At 39.4% G+C, this 19,462-nt stretch overlaps 1 protein-coding gene across 1 annotated transcript in view; it reads right to left on the bottom strand.

The window, feature by feature from the left end:
- RLF (RLF zinc finger) overlaps positions 1 to 9,401 on the bottom strand; it is a 61,098-nt gene extending 51,697 nt beyond the window's left edge. The window contains exon 1 of the mRNA XM_016205205.2: positions 9,162 to 9,401. Coding sequence (XP_016060691.1) covers positions 9,162 to 9,401 — 240 coding nt within the window. The remainder of the gene's footprint in view (positions 1 to 9,161) is intronic.
- Positions 9,402 to 19,462: the final 10,061 nt, after the last annotated feature.

Below are 19,462 nucleotides of genomic sequence, written 5' to 3'. Positions count from 1 at the left end.
ATTCAAGCTTTTAAAAATAACAAGAGACTGTTAACTCTTCTGGGGAGTGACTGGAGGAATTGAGGGCAGAAGGGGGCTTTTACTTTTCCCTTAAACCTTTCTGTAGTAGTATATAGTTTGCCTTTTATAGTCAAAAAAATTTTTTTAATTAAAAGTGTTGAAGGTTTTGCTACCTACAGAATTTTAAATCAATGCAGCTGTCAATGGAATACTATGCAGTTATTTTTTAAAATGTAGTAAATAGGTATTCCACACGGAAAGAAAGGTATAATACAATGAGTGAAATAAGCAGGTTTACTATATAAGCTTTGACACTACTTTTCTAAAACTGTACATATATGTACATAATATAGAAAAATTCTTTAAGTATATATCACAACTATTAACCTCGAAAAATGTAGTAATAAAGTATAAGTGTGTGTGTGACAGTTTTCATCTTTTATTCTGGCTTATTTTACATTGTCCTAATTTTTTACAATTAGAATGTATTCCCAAATTTCTTGGGCAATTAAAATTTTACATACACACACAATACATATATATATGTGTATATATGTTTTTTCCAAAAATCAGATAACTACACCAAGCTATTAACAATGAGATTACAGGGTCATTTCACTTTCTGCTTTATGCATTTAAACATCTTGTCTTAAGCTTTCAGAATGAGCATGTATTAACTGGAATCACAAAAAACAAAAAAATACATAGTTTTATTATTTTAAGATACCATATATATTTTAAAATATACATATGAAAAAAGAAATTAAAGAAAACATCACAAAAATATGACTATTTTATACAACCATATATCATAAAAATTCAATGTCCAAGCTAGACCATTCGTTCTATCATGTCTAGTAATAATTCTTGTAAGTGCCCATATTAATAAATCATTACTGTGCTGGCTAATGTGACACACTAAGGTTATTTCCTTGGGAGTAAAAATACTATGAACTCAAATATCAGCAACAGTTAAGTTACTAGATACCCCCCCAAAAAGGTACTCAAAAAAACACATTAAAGAAATTAGACATAACCCAAAAGTAAGGACAGAGAGACAAAATATCAGTAGTTCCCAAGCTAGCTATGCTGCAGAAATAATGGTAAACCTGAATAAACGTGAATCAAGACATGTCTGAAATATAACTCATTCTCAACTTCCAAAAATTATAATATAAATATTTTCATACATGACAATAACAAAACCTGCAAAAATGTTGGAGGAAATTTTTTCCATAAAAAGCTCACAGTCATATTTTAGACTGAAGTAGGGAATCAAAACTCAGTGGTACGTAGAAACATAAAGCAATCAACTCTTCACCTAGTGTTTTGCTTTACTATAATAAAAGAAAAGTATGTGACTTTTAGGCTAGAATAGTGTTTATAACATGGCAAATGTTAAATGTTTTGAACCTGCTAAATTGCCAAATGTTGTACTACACTTAATGTCTCTCTAGGAGAGTCACAATGCACCTTAACATATAAAAGACACATTAAAAAACATTTATCCCAACATTATCCCAATTTCTATTAACACAATCCTTATTTCAAGAACTACATAGGTGTGTGTATGAACAAAACACAGTTTAGGAAATGCTGATATAGGAAAAACAGCAAGGACTCTGAAGACCACCCCACAGCTTACTAGCTGTTGTCCCTGGGCAAGTTACGTAATTTCCGTGGGCCTCAGTTTTCTACCTGTAAAATGAAAATACCACCACCTGCCTGAGGGCTTCGCACATAAAAGATGCTCAGTAGCTTAAACAGTTCCTCTAATTTTTCATATAATGGTATGTATATTTTATGTCAGCAATGAAAGTTTTAGGAATCTATTTTTTTCTATACTATCTTGTTCAGGTTTTCCAGTATGGTGTCAGTTATATACAAAATAAATGCTTCAATCTTGCTAAGCAAACCTAGCAGAAAAAGTTGTTACTTTAAATGTCTGTGGAATATAAGTAACCATGGGAAGTTCTTAGAAAATGTAAAAAAGAGGTTCTACTCAGGTAATCAAGATACAAAGAACAGTAAGACTTTATCCCTGCTGGGAAGTAGCATAAACTGGTTGACCAAAAAAAAAAAATGTCCCTGTATCTTGATAAAGACAGATAAGACTTGCTTATTACCCTCAAGAAGTCTAGTCAGGAATTTAAGGGAGGAGATAAAAGATCAATAAATATTGATTGAGTACCATTAAGTGCTAGGGACTATCTAGGCACTGGGTAAACAAAACAGTCAACAGCGGCACATGTTTACATTCCAGGAGGGAAGACAAATAGACACACCAGGTAGTAGTCAGTGACCTGAAGTATAAAACAGTGTTAAGGAGTTGGAAAAAGATGAGGAAGTGCTGTTTTAGATAAGATAGTCAAGGAAGGCCTCTGAGAGAGGTAACAGAATGAAAACAAAGCACATTTTAGTTTACCAATGCCTTTCTATTTAGATTTTTTTGTTAACATTGTTCAGAAAAGCATGATCAACAGGTAAACACAGAAATCACTAGGGGACCACAGTCTACAACAAGAGACTGTATGGTACCATAGTAAATAACAGCACCCAAAGTTCCCACTGTTTCTCGGGTCACATTTAAAATATGCTTAGGTCATATGCACTACAAAAGCTAGTTTTTGCTATTATAACTACCTGTCATCTAGTTTCTATTTAGACATCTCCCAAAGGAAGGCAGCACAAGAAGAAAAGCTAATGAACTAAAAGTCTTCTAAAATAAATGAAAGAGATAAACCAAAGGTCTTCATGCCATCAACCTGAAGGAATTAGGAAGACTAATCCTCTCCATCTCAACATTTCCAAGCTCTTGCCCTATTAGGCTGCTAATTCTTCCTCAATACTATAATGCCTCCCATTGTCTCCCTCCATCAACACTACTCTTCTTTCCACACATGTAAATATGTACGTTATTATAGGAATGTAGGCTAAGTTGATGAGCTATGTTTCCAAGAAATGACCAAAATCTACTATCCTGTTCCTTATATACAGTAATTTTTTTATAGTAAAATTGCGTTTTAACATACTAGATTTTACATTAGGTGTCCCTTTTGAAGTATTCATCTCTTGAGTATTATCACAAAGCCCCGACAATATAATTCAACAAATTAGTTTTGTATGCCCAGCACTGTATCAGTTGCTAGGTACCAAGTATACAAAAAAGACTAAACAAAAACCACACTTTTGTTGGCTTACTAGTTAATACAAGAGACAAACATAGAAACAAATATTACAGCACCAAATTTATGTATGAGATGGTACTAGAGTATACTAAGTGAAAGAACCACTTCAGTAAGCAGAAATCAAAACACAGTTTTGAAAGACTGTTAATATTTCAGCCAGGTCTTAAAGGATAAACAGGCAGATGGGGAAGGGATTTAATCAGGCAACAGGAGAGATAAGGTGAAAGTGGACTAAAAAAGAAGGAAAGGTGGGAGCTAGAGAAGGAAAGAGGAGTCCAGATTCTACATACCTTAGCATACCAGGTTGATGAGTCTGAATTTTATCTTGCCTTTGAGGCAAGAAATCATTGAAGAGTTTTATGGAATAAAGTGACTAACAAGGTTATAATTAAAATTTAGAAAGACAACCAAAATGGTTTGTAGAAAAGGCCAGTCAGAAGGCAAGGGAGCCCTGGCTTCCAACATGTGGCTCAGTTGGAGAGTCCTCCCATATGCCATAAAGGTTGCAGGTTGGATTCCCAGTCAGGGCACATACCTAGGTTGCAGGTTCAATCCCTGGTGGAGGCACATACGGGAGGCAACTAATCGATGTTTCTCTCTCTAAAAATAAAAACATATCCTCAGGTGATGATTTAAAAAAAAAGGCAAGAGAGATTACTGAAGAGGATATTATGAAGCCTGAACTAAAAAGTGACAAGAAAAAACAAGTTAAAACCATAGGTATACATTTACACAATGAAATACTATACAGCTATAAAAACAAAGGATCTCTAACCCTTTGAGACAGCATGAATGAACCTGGAGATTATTGCTCTAAATAAAATAAGCCAGTCAGAGTAAGACAAATATCACATAATCTCACTTATATGTGGAATCTAATGAACAAAATAAACTGATGAACAAAACTGGTCCAGAGACATGGAAGCATGGAACAGACTGACAGATCTCAGAGGGAAGGGGAGGGCAGGGAAGACATTAACTAAAGAACTTACATGCATATATGCATAGCCCATGGATACAGACAATAGCCTGGGGTGGGGCAGGAGCCCAGTGGAGAGGGGAAAAGGGAAGAAAATGGGGGACATCTGTAATACTCTCAACAATAAAAATAAAATTTTAAAAACCCATAAGTATGTACAAAGTATCAAAAGAACACAAACAACTAGGAGGAAATGTATTTAGTGAAATCAGAAAATTTCAGAGGAAATGACATTTGAACTGGGCCTTAAAGAAAGAACATTTGCCATGCAGAAAATGAGAAAAAAAGAAAGAATAGCACAATAAGAGGGAAAGATATAAGAATGCTTAATAACCCAAGGATCTTGTTAAAGTAATTCTATCCTTTTGGAGATCAGTCAATCAGTTGTGTAAATACTTACTGAAAGCCTAATATGTGTCTTGGATCTTGAAGAATCAAATGAAAATGAAGATCATCTTTCCCATAATAATGCACTTGGAAATTCACAGGCAAAATTTTAATCACAGCAGTAACAGAGATCACACTTTGGTCCATGGACTCCAAACACCCTTGAGTAAGCTAAGAGTAGGACTGGGGCGATGGGACTGGCTAGGTAAGAGTTAACCTGTGGGCAAGGTTGTGAAGGCTTTTTATTCCAAGGCTAAGAAATCTTAAAAACTCAGACAATTCTGAGGGCACTGTTGTTTTTTTTAATAGAGATTGTCTTTAGTCCACACAACAATGTGTTTACACAGAGAACAGTAAGTACTATTATTATTCTCATTGCAAATGAGAAAACTAAGGTTTAAAAAAAAGTAACATGTCCAAGATCACAAACACTAGTTTTCTTAAATGATGAAGCCACTATGCCTATCTGACTTAGACCCTTTGCATTCAATCCCTATTCTAGGAAAACTGAAATACTTATATGCAGTACTTATTTATTTTAACCATTAAAAATTTACAAAGGCGCCCTGGCTGGGTGGCTCAGTTGGTTGGAGCGTCATCCCGTACACCAAAAGGTTTCAGGTTCAATTCCTGGTCAGGGCACATACCTAGGTTGTGGGTTCAATCCCCGTTGGGGCTGGTACAGAGACAATGGATTGAGGTTTCTCTGTTTTCCTTTTCTGTCTCTCCCTCTCTCCCTTCTAACCTTTCTGTCTCTCTAAAATCAATGAAAAACATATCCTCAAATGAGGATTAAAAAAGTAATTTCTACAAAGTCACTGTTGACGTAGAACCTAAAAGTGTCTCATATAAACAAGGTTTACTCCCGAAACTACTTTGCCTGGTATTCTCAAAGTATAATCATTCATCCAATAACTTTGAGCTTGTTAATGAAGACTATTTTAAAAGTCTTCAAAATTTGTGTTACAAATAGAACAACCAGTTGTAGAACTTCAGGAATATTGGTTCCCAAAACATTGCAAAAACTTGAAAGGATATCATCAATTTTTCAGCAAAACAAAGGGAAGGCTGTTTTCTGGAGTTTATCTTACCCACACTGTCTGGCAGACAATATTTTCAGAAAAGGAACTGAGGAAAAGAAGAAAAAACAAAACCACATCCCATAGTCACTGAAAACATCTCATCGATGTTTCTCTCTCTCTATCCCTCTCCCTTCCTCTAAAATCAATAAAAACATATTTTTTTAAAAAAGAAAAAAAATTTTCACTACAACTTAATCTAGGTATTATTTCCTTAGTAATTATTACATCTGAAATTTTGTTTTTATCATCTTCACAAACTTCTGAAAATTGAAAACATGCCCAGAATGAGACAAGCTTCTCCATCCTTTCATATGTTAGTTTATTTCTTGATTTGGTGCAATTCCAAAAATAAAACCATTTCTTTTAAGTGCTGCAAGAGATGGAGAAAATATGGTCCCAATCTGTTACAGGAGGGATCTACTTGACACAACCTAACTCTCTAGGACATTTCTAAGCTAAACACCTGATGAAAATAAATATATTTGTGGCAATTAAGCATCTCAGACAGCATAGGTCAGGCCTTTATGATAATGTAATGATGCTACTACTTATCTTTACCCATTATGTGCTCCTCGTGGGCAGGTTCCCATCTCTAGTATTTAGTGCAATATCAGGGATACACACAATCAGTGTTTCCTAAGAGGATGAATAAATCTTATTCTGCCTTTCAAGTATAAAACCAAGACCCATTAAACTAAATATGGTTGGTAAAATTTTTCCCACTTCATCGTAAAATTAAAATATTTTTTCTGGCCCTGGCTGGTGTGGTTCAGTTGGTTGGAGTGTCAACCTATGCACCAAAAGGTAGTGGGTTTGATTCCCAGTCAGGGCACATACCAAGGTTGCTGGTTCAATCCCTGGTCAGGAAGGGTGCAGGAGGCAACCAATCAATGTTTCTCTCTCATGTAGATGTCCTTCTCTCGCTCTTCCTCTCTCTAAAATCAAATTTTTAAAAAATGTCAAAATAAATTTTTTTTCTGTATCTGGTAAGCAAGAACACACCAAGTTGACTTTACCTGGGTACTGGAAAAAATGTGACAAAAATGTTATGATAAATATTGTAAAGAGTTATATATAAACTTTCTATTTCTACTGTGTGTATAAAGCGTTACCAGGAGATAAAGGTCAAAAAGCAAAATATAATTTCACAGTCATAGTTTTGCCCCGGGTTATCAGCCAGTAAGTGGTAGAGTCACAATTAAGATCCAACTAACTCCCAATCCCACCTGCTTTCTACTGCAACATACCATCATAGAAACACCTTTTCTTATTTCATTTATTTGTCCAAAAAATGTTTTGGGAAAATTTTTAGGCCAAAAAAAATCACAGAAAAGCCCTGGTCGGGTAGCTCAGTTGGTTAGAGTGTCATCCCCATACGCCAAGGTTGTAGGTTCGATCCCTGGTCAGGGCACATGAGAATCAATGAATGAATGCATAAGTGGAACAACAAATCGATGTTTCTCTGTCCCTGTCTCTCCCTCGCTCCTCGTCGTCCCTTCTCTCTCTAAAATCAATGAATTTTAAAGAACCATAGAAAAGACAAATTACAGAAGTGCTTTCCTTTTTAAATTCTTCTGTGCCCTCACATCTTTAGCTTATGACCAATACTCAAGACATAAAAAGATTCATTTAAAATAAAGTCAGAGCTGCAAGCACTAAAGAATGCAAGCACATAAAGAATGTATGTATAATATCCTCTGACAAGCTTCAATTTGATTGGTTACATACACTCCTATTATCTTTCTAGAAAGACAAGTCAAACTTAGAAGTCTTACCCCAAACCCACAATTCTCCCACCCTCCTCTTCACTACTCCTTTTCCATTTAGCTCTTTCCCCCAAAGCATTCTGTGTTCCTAGAATGCCCTACACATACACACACACACACACACACACACTCTCTCTCTCTCTCTCTCTCTCTCTTCACATTTTTATCTTTTCAGCACAGGGCCTTCCCTGATCACCTTATCTAAAGCGGCTTCTAAGCACATACTGTACTCTATAGTTAATCTTTTCATTTATTTTTGCTAGTTAATTGTCCTTCCCATTAGGATGTCCCATGGGGGCTCCTCCTTCACCACTGTCTCTACAACACCTCCTTTTCCAGCATTACCAAAACTGCACTGGAAATTCTGTTATTTCTACCACCTCCTCCCAACTCTAAGTTCATCAAGAGTAAGTGCAGTCTTAGGTTTCCTCAGCACTTAAAGTGCCTGGTCCCATCCATCCTATGGAATCAGTAAAAGTTGTTCAAATAGATGTGTGTAGTAAGTACGAATGATCATTACTAGTGAAGAAGCAAAGAATTACAGCTTAACACTTTCATAGTGCAGGGAAGTGCTACAGGTTGTAGACATAAAAATCGGAATGATACAATGTATGGAAAAGATTAGCAAGGGCAAAATTACATTCAGAGATGAGTCGCTTCTGGCTCAGCAGACAAGAGGGAGAAAAGCAACCAAGGAAGTCAATTTTTTATTCTCCTCCGGACCAATAGAGCAAATTGTTCCCCAAAATTTTAAGTTTGGAGCACCACAATTTATTCAACATAGTCAACTATTCATTAAGAATCCAAGTGCAAACATAGTATGATTATTTTACATTCTCTAAGGTATTCCGGATAAGGAGCAAAGGGGTAGCTCTGAAACCTGGTGTAAAAGTAGTAGAAAGGATAATGGCATGTCTTTAAATGTAAAAGGGGGTCGAAAACATTGAGAAAAATCTCTAAGTGATCGTTGAAACTAAACTAAACATACCAATAAGTACTAATCACAGGTTAGAACCAGTATGGCACAGAAATAGTCATACAACTGCCAAAAGAGATCACACTCCACATCTTTCTTGATTTTCTTTTACTCAGAGATCCTAATAACCACTACAAGGCTCACCAGCCTCATTCATGGTAGCAAAATGCTCAAAGGAATACAGAAGATTTGAAAAAACGGCTTAAATGTTTTGTTTTTTAAAGCGCAAAAAAAACCCCAACCAACCAACCAAATGGCTCCGCAATCCCTTACCAGAAAGCCCTAGACACCTTTCAAAGAACTGTCATACCTTACAGGGACCCAGTAAATAAGTCTGACTCCAAAGATAAGTCTCCGGGCCCAACACATATCTCCGGATTATTCAGGAAAAAAACAGTTTTTCCAGTTTAGAGATCTGCACTCTACTCAAAAAAGGATCTCCTGGCAGAAACCAGCAATCAATCCCTCACAGGGCAATGGCGCTCCAACCACCCGGCCGGGGCAAGGCCAACGGCGACAGGGTACGGCCCTTCCAGGGAGCCATAGGCGCCGTCGGAGCTCTAAGTCTGGCCCAGCGCAACCCGCCCCGGTGGTGGCTAAAGTCGGGCAGTAGCGGAGGGGGGCCAGCGGTCGAGCTTCCGAGCTGGGCCTTCCCCGCCGGGGGCGCGGCGAAAACACAGAGGTAGCGCCGTCCAGTCCAGCCCCGGCTACGGCAACAGATCCGAGGCCTCTTCCCTTGGCCTCCCCACCCCGCCGCCCTCAGCCAACCAGTCAGCCCCTCACCTGGCAGAAGCTCCGACAGTAGTTCAAAGATGAGACCTCCGACACCTCTTGCTCCCTCAGCTCTGTCTCCAGCTGCCACAGACACGGTCGCAGTCCCGAGGCTCCTGGCGCCGGTGATGTGGGGCGCTGACTCCGAGCCATAGACTCAGTCTCGGTTCGGTCTCCGGCTCCGGCCCCCGCCGGAGCCTCAGCACCAGCCCCGGCGGCGGCAGCGGCGGCGTCTCCCTTTCCGTCCGCCATCTTCCCACGGCCCAGCAGCGCGTAGGCAACCAAGCCACGTGACTTTGCCCTGGCCCCGCCCCCGGTCGACAGCGCGTGGTGACGCGCTCCCTGGCGACGCCGGCGCGCGCCGGATTCCGTCACTGGGACTAGGGAAGCTCCTCCCCTCGGCTGCCTTCCCGACGGCGGTCCTGCCGGCAGCCCCGCAAGTGCCGGAGAGGCTCCTGCTGAACTCAGTCCTTCCAGAGCCTTTAAGAGTCATGGGGTCACCGAGCCGACATACCTGTAGACGTAATCTAACGTATGCGAGGGGTGACATTTGAACTGCGATCGAAAGGACGACAGAAAAGTAGCCCTGAGAAGAGCCTAGAGGAAAGCATCCCCAGTAGAAGGAAAAGCAGCAAAGATTGTCAGCCCGAAGTGAAGGCGAGTTCTGTGGGAGCGTGATTTATAACAGAGGGGGCTTCACAAGTCAGTAGGGAAAGGATGGACTCTTAAATAAGTGGCGCGGAGACATTTTTTACCAAAAGGGGGAAAAATAAAATTAGGTTTCTACTTAAAACCATATCCAAAAATAAATCCCAGATGAAGACCTCAAAATATTTTTCAGAAAGTATAAAATGATTTATGATATCAAAATAGCGAATAATTTCTTAGATAAGATCCAAAAAACACAAACCATAAAGAAAAATGTTGTTAGATTTGACTGCATTAAAATGTTTTAAAAGATGGCACGCAAAGACACGCCCAGGACTAGACGATATTCACCATGTACAGCCAGCGAAGGATTAAGGTCCACAAAAGTTCCCCAAATCAAAAGAAACAAAAAGGAAGCAATCCAATAGAAAAGTAGAAAAAGGATATACAAAGTTCACCAAAAAAGAAATCAGAATGGCCAATAAACCCATGAAAAGTTAGTACCTTGTTTTAGGATTTAGGAAAATGGAACTTCATTGCTGGTGGAGGTATAAATTGGCACTGTACATCGCTTAGGAGGAGAATATGTAATACAATATTTAGTAAAACTGAAAATGTACATGTCCTGTGACTCAACAATTCCTGATACTGGTCAACAGTCAGGTACTTTTCTAGGTTCTTTACATATATTAACTCATTTAATCGTACTAACAACACCCTCATTTTACAATTAAGGAAAGAGAGGCACAGATAACTTATTTTTATTTTCACTTATTGATTTGAGAGAGAGAGAGAGAGAGACAAATATCAACTTGTTCCAGTTTTTTATGCATTCATTGGTTGACTCTTGTATGTGCCCTGACCAGGGATCAGACCTCTAACCTTGGCCTATCCAGACGATGCTCTAACCAACTGAGCTACCCAGCCAGGGCCAGAGGCACAGAGAATTTTAAGTTAACTCGCCCAAGCTGACAATTAGTGAGGAAGTGATGGCGTCTGGAATTCAATCCCAGTTACTCTGCTCCAAATCTGACCTCTTAACCACTACATTGCTGATACTCACTGAAGCACTGTTTATAACAGTAAAATACTGGAAACAACCTAAATGTTCAACAGTAGAGAGATGGATAAACAAATTATGGTATATTCACACTCTGAAATAGACAGCCTATAAAGTAACAGCTGAAAATTGCATACATCAACATAGTAAACATGGAAAACATGAAGCATGATTAAAAGAACATTGCAAAGAATATACAATATATAGGGCGGGGCAAAAGGTTTACAGTTGTTCATAAGGAAAATAATACAATCATCAATAAACAATACTGCAAGAATACACTGTGTTTCAAGTACAACTACAAACCTACTTTTGCCCCACCCTGTATTATTCCATACTATAAATTTTAAAGACATACAAAACAAATGCTCAAGTAGTAAAAACTATTAAAACAAGGGCATGCATAGGAATGACACTTTTAAAATGGCAATGCCCTGGGGAAGGAGAGAAGGAGGTGTAAGAAGCATTCACTGCACCTGTATTGTTTTATTATTTTTAAATCAGAAGCAAATAATCACAACAGAATCATTAAGCACCTATTATGTTCTGGGCACTTTCCCAGATAATAGAGATTTAGAGGAGGATTTTAATGGACAAATGTAGCTACATGTTAATGTGTTAGATATGGGTAATGGGCACATGTCTGTAATATTATTCTCTGTACTTTTAAAAAATACGAACAATTAAGTGGTTTTTTTTAAAAAAAAAAAAAAAAAAGGAAAGGAGGTCAGTGTGTCTGGAATATGGTACAAGAGAGAGAGAAAGGTAGAGAGGAGGTTGGAGAAGAAAAGGGCCATATACCGTTAAATGGTGGAGCGATGTCTGGTTCACACTCTTGCTGCTGTGTGCAGAATAGGTGGTGGGAGGCCAGAATGTAAGCATTTACCAATTATGTATGTATTTATAATTTATCTAAACAGCTCTGGCTCATCAATAGAATACCCAGACATGTGAAAGAATGATAATTAAATTAAGTCATCTTTGACATTTTGCCAATATTTAGTCATAAAAATCACATCCCTAAAATGTGTCTTTTTAAATTTTATTGTTGTAAAGGTATATTTATCAAGGTAGAAGGATAGGACATGTTTTACCTAACAGTGTGTTGTGAGCTTGGTTGTAACTTTTAAATAGACATATGGTACGTGGGCCTACATTTGTGCTCTTGCTCCCAACCCTATGAATTATAAGAGCAAAGCTGCTGACTTTCACCACTGCCCTAAAATCCAGACTCTGCCTCCTAACTTGTCCTTTGGATATCTAATAGGCATCTTACACAAAACATGTCCAAAACGGCTCCTTTCCCAGCAAATGACACTCTATTCATGCAGTTGCTTAAGCCAAAGACTCTGAAGTCATGCTCAATTCCATTCTTTCTCTCACACTCCATATCTAATCCAATCTCTAGATTGAAAGTATATTCTCAAATCTGACTCTCACCTCCTCCAGCTCTACCTCCTAACACCTTCCTTCTGAACATAAGTAATAACCGTTTTAGTGGACTAGCTATTTCTGTTATTGCCCCCCTATAATCAATTCTCCACACAATAGCCACATTAATCCTTTTAAAACAATTCTGGTCTCATCACTCCCCCTGCTCAAAACATTCCAGTGGCTTTCCATCACCCTTACCAGAGCCCACAAAGTCCTACCTGCCACCTTTCCAAATTCACTTTCCACTACTCTTCTCATTGGGCTCCAGCCATATTGGCCTTACCATTCTTAAATAAGATAAGCCCCATGAATTTGCACCTACTCTTTCCTCTCTGGGGAACCCTTCTTTTTTTTTCTTCTTTTTTTTCATTTCATTCAAATTCGAGTGTCACCTCAGAGAGGCATTCCCTGATGACCCTATCTAAAATATCCTTCTTTATCCCCCCACATTAATTGGCTTTACATTGTCACTCTTTTGTGTGTCTTCTCTTGCTAGAAGGTAAGTTCTTTTTTTTTTTAAATTGAGATATAATTGACATAGAACAGAAGGTAAGGTGACTTGTATTATTCAATGCTGTATCCCTAGAATCTGATACAGTAGTTCCTGGAATATTGTGGGTACTCAACATTTGTTGTTGTGTTTTTTTAAATAAAAAAATTAAAGAAACTAAAATCATATGGTGTCTAAATGAGACTGGCTGAGATTACTTAGGGAAAGTGTAAATCAGGGGTCACCAATTCATATTCCTACGTGCCTTAGGCAGGTAACCTAAATGACTGAAGCAGGCTGGATATCACTATTTTGGAACTAGGCTGATTAAGAAATGACCCAGGCAGCAGGTACTCAGCTCCTGCAAATTATTGCTATATGAGAAAGCAGATCCCATTTTTCAAGATCTTCTCCAAGAGAAATTGGAAACCCAGGTTTTTAAATACAGTTTCCCATTATTTTTGAAACTGTCAGGCCATGTAACTCCCACTTGTCAGTTGAATTTGGTTGATGAGCCAACAGTCTGTGACCTCAAACAGGAAAAAAGGAGGAGGGTCCAGGATCAGTCCAAAATTGATGTGTCAGAGGAAGGATCCAGTCAGCAAAGAATGCTGAGAAGGAGCCATCAAAGAGGTGGAAGAAAAACCAGAAGAATGTGATGTTCCAGAAGCCAAAAGAAGACAGGAGCAGGGAGAGAGTAATCAACAGTGTAGGCTGCTAACAAGAGTTTGGGTAAGATACGGACAGAAAAGGGATCACTTGATACATCATGGGTTTGTTGAAAATCTTCTGTGGATCTCTGGTATGGAAGTCTGATTGGAGAGGGTTGAAGAATTAACTGGAGGTTAATTCTAGTTAACCTCTTTTAACTACAAACAAACAAAAACAAAACGGGAAGAGAGGAAGTTAACCCCTTTGAGAAGTTCTTTTGAAAAGAAGAGCATAAAAATGGGGCTGTGCTGCCCTAGCCGGTGTGGCTCAGTGGTAGAGTGTTGGCCCACACAACAAAGGGTCTCGGGTTCAATTCCAGATCAGGGGCATGTACCTGGGTTGCAGGTTCGTTCCCTGGCCCAGGTGTGGGAGGCAACCAAGACACATTGATATTTCTCTCTATCTCTCCCCCCCTCCCTCCCTCCCACTCTCTCTAAAGATCAATGGAAAAAATGTCCTTGTGTGAGGATTAACAACAACAACAAAGTGGGGCTGTGCTATAAGGGGGCATAAGCTTTTGGAAGGATTCTTAAAAATAAGGAAATTCTAGAGTATGGTTGTATGCATATGGAAATGATAGGGGAAATGATACAGAGAGGGGGTACTGAAGGATAAAAGTTCTTGAGAAGGCAAGAGGAAAAGGCATCCAGAACACAAGAAAAGGGGTGCTCCAGGATAGATATTAAAGACACATTTTTTTGCATATATTTTTAAAATAACATTGAATTTTATATATACTGTCCTAAAGTATAAAAATAGACACCAGGGACTGACTGTCTTCTATCTGTATTGTATGGGGGGCATTAGACTTGTCAAAAAAGATGATTTTTTAACACGGTTTGTGCAGATTCTCCTTGGCCTTGACTCCTCGTCGCCAGTGATAAAAATGTTCTTTTCCTCCAGGTGCAGGGAAGGCATCTTTTTTTTTTAGTTGAATTTATTGGGGTGACACTGATTAACAAAATTATACCAGTTTCAGGTGCACAATTCTACAACACGTCATCTGTACACTGTATTGTGTGTTCCCACCCTGAGTCAAGTCTCCGTCCATCACCGTTTATCCCCCTATACCTTCCTCCAACTCCCCCCACCCCCATCCCCAGCAGTCACCACACAGTGGTCCGTGTTCATGAGTGTTTTCTCTTCTTTGCTCCATCCATCCATTGCCCGCCCCCCCCAGCTCCACACCCAACAGCTGTAAACCTGCTATCTGTGAGTCTGGGATAGAAATTAGAGACATTTTTGTGTTAACTGGAGGACAGCTAGAGAATATGGACACAGATGCAGGGAGGTGTGTAGATTTAGCAGTGAAAGATTTAGAAATTGCTGCCTGAGTTTTGGGGTATTTTTTCCCTCTGTGAAGTATGAGATAAAGTCACTAGCTGGCAGTGAGGTGGGGAGGAGAGGCAACATAGGACATTTGTGGAGAGAGAAAAACCCTTGTTAGAGTTGTTTCAGAGTGAGATAGGAAAGAAACTTAGTAGATGTGTGTAGGAAGATTATAGGGCAGTGTTGAGCAGGGATTTGTTTAACAAATATTCATTGCCAGTCTACTATGTTTCTCTTTATTTTATTATTCATTCATTTATTTATTTATTTTTGCTGCCAGAAACCCAGGAGTCTACTATGTTTCAGGTACTGTCCTAGCTGGGGTGGAAATGCGTCATGAATAAAAGAAGTCCCTGGGTTTTGTATTCTTTTTTCCCCAGAAGTTACAATACACTTGATTTATTTGCAACTTTCTTCAGTCATATTCCAGTTCTAAGGTTACTCCCAGTTCCCTTGATTGAGGCCGGGTATTTCTGAGTGTGCCATCAGTAACACATTTACAAGTGATGACTTAGGGTACTTTTTATTTTTCATATTCATCTATTCAGATTCAAAAAGCATTGTGGATTCCTACTATGGTTGTGGTATTTCCTCTAAATATAGGTGAAAAATTGAGTTCTGGGGTCAAGTTTGCCAGTCTTGAATCCTAGTTCCACTGCTTATTAGTTATGTGCTTCTAGGTCATTTAATTTCCTTGAGCCTCTGGTTCCTCATCTTAACATGGGCATTGTAATAGCTTGTATCTCATAGGAATGTTGTGGGTCTAATGAAATATATTTGAAGTGTCCAGAACAGGGCTGGACACATAGGGAGCACTCAATAAATAGTATTGCTATTGCTTCTATGAGGTTCAGACTCAGAGAATAATTTTAGCTTCCTTTATGTAGATTCCCACATATACTGACTTTGGAAACAATTTTCTTTTCTTTTTTAAATTTTTTTTATTTTAGAGAGAGAGGAAGGGAGAGAGAAAATCATTGATTCAGCGTTCTACCCATCTATGTATTCACTGGTTGATTCCTGCATGTGCCAGGACTGGCGACCAAACCTGCAACCTTGGCCCATCAGGCAGACCCTCCAACTGAGCTGCCTGGCCAGAGCTGGAAACAATTTATTCTTGTGACTGTCCTGTGAGTGACAAGGTGATCAGAGGTCAGACCCATATTGTGCAAAGGAGCTGTTTATGCTAGAATTTCTCATTTGCAAGTTCAAAGACTTGATTCTCTCATTTCATCTAGGTAGTGATTAAGTCACAAGAGCCCAATTTACTAATTTACTCTGAGAAATATAATGGCATCCTTATAGAAAAGTCGGTTTGGGAAACAAAATTAGCATCAGAAGGTTTCTTAGGGAGGGTAGAATTGGTGTAAAGGAAATTAGAAGATGTTCAATCACCCCTATTTTAACACCCAGTCTTCCTCTCATAATTACTTTCTAGTCTCTCTCTTTCTCCTCCTAGAAATCTAATCAGGTTAGATTTCAAATCCTATTAATTTGTCCTTGGGAAATTATCTCCCATCCATCTTTCTCTGACCCATTTCCACCTGTTCATTCATGGGAATAAGAACCACAAGTGCAATTACACAGTACAGTGTCCCCTGAAGGCCTGAGGAGAGCGCGGAGGGTGAGAGCAGAGGCCAGGTGAGGGGGCAGTGTTTGTACTCCAGAACCTCCTTTTGAATGATTTTCCCCCCGTAACTGTCACCCTGCCCTCCCAGGCCCTCTCCCTAGGACCCCAGGAGCATTCTGTTTCTTCCCCAGGAGCTTAGTGTTCCTTTCCGGGAGGGAGGCTTTGTTGCTGTGTTTTGATAAAGGGTCAGGGGACCCAACGGCAGAGAACCCCCAAAAGAGGTAGGAACTAAAAAATTTCAGCAGATGCTGTTTCAGCCCTTTTCCTCCAGCCAGAGATTTCCCCTGGAGAATTCTTCTTTGGTCTTCCTTTCGGGGGATTTTACACTGGTTGGACTTATAGAAGGGGCGGTTCCTTCACTGTACCTCCACCCTTACACAAGCCCTACTTTTCTCTTGCTTGGGTTATTGTAAGAGCATCCCAGCAGGTATTCCTGCTTCTAGGTCACCCCACTCACTCTCTGAGATTCATCTTCCTAAATTTATCTCCATTGCTTAAAATTTTTCATCCTTTCTTTACTTCAAAACCAATCAAAATCTTCAGCCTGGCATCTAAGTCCAACCATTTATCACGTGCTAGTCTTAAGAGCACAGAGGTCCTTGCTAGCTCCCCAAACACATCACCACCACCACCATCCCCATTGTACACAGTTTTCCTGCCTTTGTGTTTCTGGTCAATTTGTCACCTCTTCCTGGAACTCATGCCATTTTTTCCTGAATGGAATGAAGAGACAGTACCACTTGGTAGAGTGGTCCCCAGCTACACTGGCCTTCCTTCAGCCCTCCAAATGCTCATCTTTTTCTTACCTCAGGGCCTTTGTATTTGCTGTTCTCCCTGTCCAGCTCCTTCTCAGTTTTCAGGGTTCTTCTCTTAAAGTAGGTCCCTTGCGTTTCTCTCTCCTGGCATCCTGTTCTGTTTTCCTTCATAGTATTTACCACAATCTATAAGGATTCCCTTAAGTATTCATCTATTTGTTTATCACACACACACACAAGATTGTAAACCTGCAGATAGTGCTCATGTCTGCTTGTTTCCCACTCCATTTCAGTGCCTAACACAGTGCCAGGCCAGAGTAAGCACAAATATTTGCTAAATGCACAAGTGATTTAATGGGTTAAAATGCATGGAACTCATCTGCTATTATCATCAAAACCCCCTATATTCTCAACCTCTTCTCTGCTTTAACTTAGACTTAACTCTTCCCAAAGACCACTTCTCCAAAGGCTGCCTTCTCTCTTTTGTTCACTTCATAGGTTGGTGTGTGGTGGCACAGAGTAGTTGCTCCATATATTTAATTAGTAAGGAATTTACTTGCTAGTCTCCTTTTCCTTTTAATCCAATGAATGGTCAGGAAGATAGCCCAACAGAGTAAACAGTACTCGTTGTTCAGACAGACTGAGATGGAATCTACTACTGACTAGCTGGTGGTCTTGACCGAATGCTTTTCTTTAACTTCTCTCTCAGCCTTAAGCTTCTTCCTTGAGGTGTAGCAAGTGGGCAGAGGTACCTTGTGAGGTTGGTCTAAGGCGTTAATCTACACTGCCCCCTAGAGGACGTTTGTTTCTGGGATAGTGGGCTGAGTCCCAGGAAAGTTTAGGGATCTTTATAAACTACTCTGACACCTTGGAGAGAGAGGAGGATTTCAGCTCAGCCTTGCCAGAGGTGACCCCAGCATAGACAGAAATTTATCATCTGTTCATATCAACTCATCAACAGATGATAAGTTCAGGGGTCTAGGAGGGGACAGCACAGACTTTGACAAAGGTCAGCAATTCATGAGCAGAAGAGTGACAGTGGTAGTTACAGTTATTTCAGCGAATTGGGGAGGGGACCTCATTGAAAAACTGGATTTACTACTACTACTTAAGCGTATGGTAGGTTGATTAGAGCTTGGGAATTTGGGATATTGCTAAATGTGCGAAACATTTGTGTTAACCATACTCAGTGAGGTCAGAAGTATTTCTGAGCCACATATAAAATGAAGATAATAAATACCACCTGTCAGGGCTGTTGTAAGGATCAAATAAGAAAACAGATCATATACAGTGCAAGTAGGCATATTAGGTGCTCAATAAATAGAAACTACTATTATTATTTTAAAATATGTTTATTATTATTATTATTGATTTCAGGGAGAGGGAGAGAGAAACATCGATTGGCTGCCTCCTACAAGCCCCCTACTGGGGACCAAGCCCAAAACCCAGGCATGTGCCCTGACCAGGAATCAACCTGGCAACCTTTCAGTGCCTGGGACAAAGCCCAACTAACCGGGCACACTGGCCAGGGCACTTTTGTGAAGCTCTTGGTATAGGGTCCATCACACAGAAAGTGCTAAATAAGTCTTGATTATCATAATAAACAGATACTTCTGAGTTCCTGTGAAGCCCATCTCACCCCTTTATTAGGTACATTTTACCTTTCTTCACAACTTGGACATATGAGGAATTTATTATCATAATAAGCATTGATTATTTTTTGCAGTAATTCTTTGGCCAAGCAACTTATTTTTGAATCCTGATGGCTGCATTGTCCAACATGACAGCTTTTGTGGCCACATAGGGCTATTGAGCACTTGAAATATGGTTAATACAAATTGAGATGAGCTATGATTATAAAACACACACCAGATTTCAAAGTTTTACTATGAAAAAAAGAATGAAAAAGTCTCATAATTTTATATTGATCACACATTGAAATCATAATATTTAGAATATATTAGATTAAATAAATACAGTATTAAAATTAATTTTACTTGCTTCTTTGGACTCCCCTCCCCCCCCATATAGCTATTTTCAGGAACTTTAATACTTCAGTGTCTTTTTAAAAATATATTTTATTGATTTCAGAGAGAGGAAGGGAGAGGGAGAGAGAGAGAGAAACATCAATGATGAGAGAGAGTCATTGATCGGCTGCCTTATGCATGCCCCCTGCTGGGGATCGAGCCCACAACCCAAGCATATGCCCGGACTGCGAATCGAACCTTGATCACCTGGATCCAGGTCGATATTCAA

The sequence above is a fragment of the Miniopterus natalensis genome, chromosome 9 (genome assembly GCF_054644295.1).
Source record: "Miniopterus natalensis isolate mMinNat1 chromosome 9, mMinNat1.hap1, whole genome shotgun sequence".
Classification (NCBI taxonomy): Eukaryota; Metazoa; Chordata; class Mammalia; order Chiroptera; family Miniopteridae; genus Miniopterus; species Miniopterus natalensis.
Note: the sequence above shows the minus strand (reverse complement) of the source record. Positions and strands in the feature narration are given on the sequence as shown.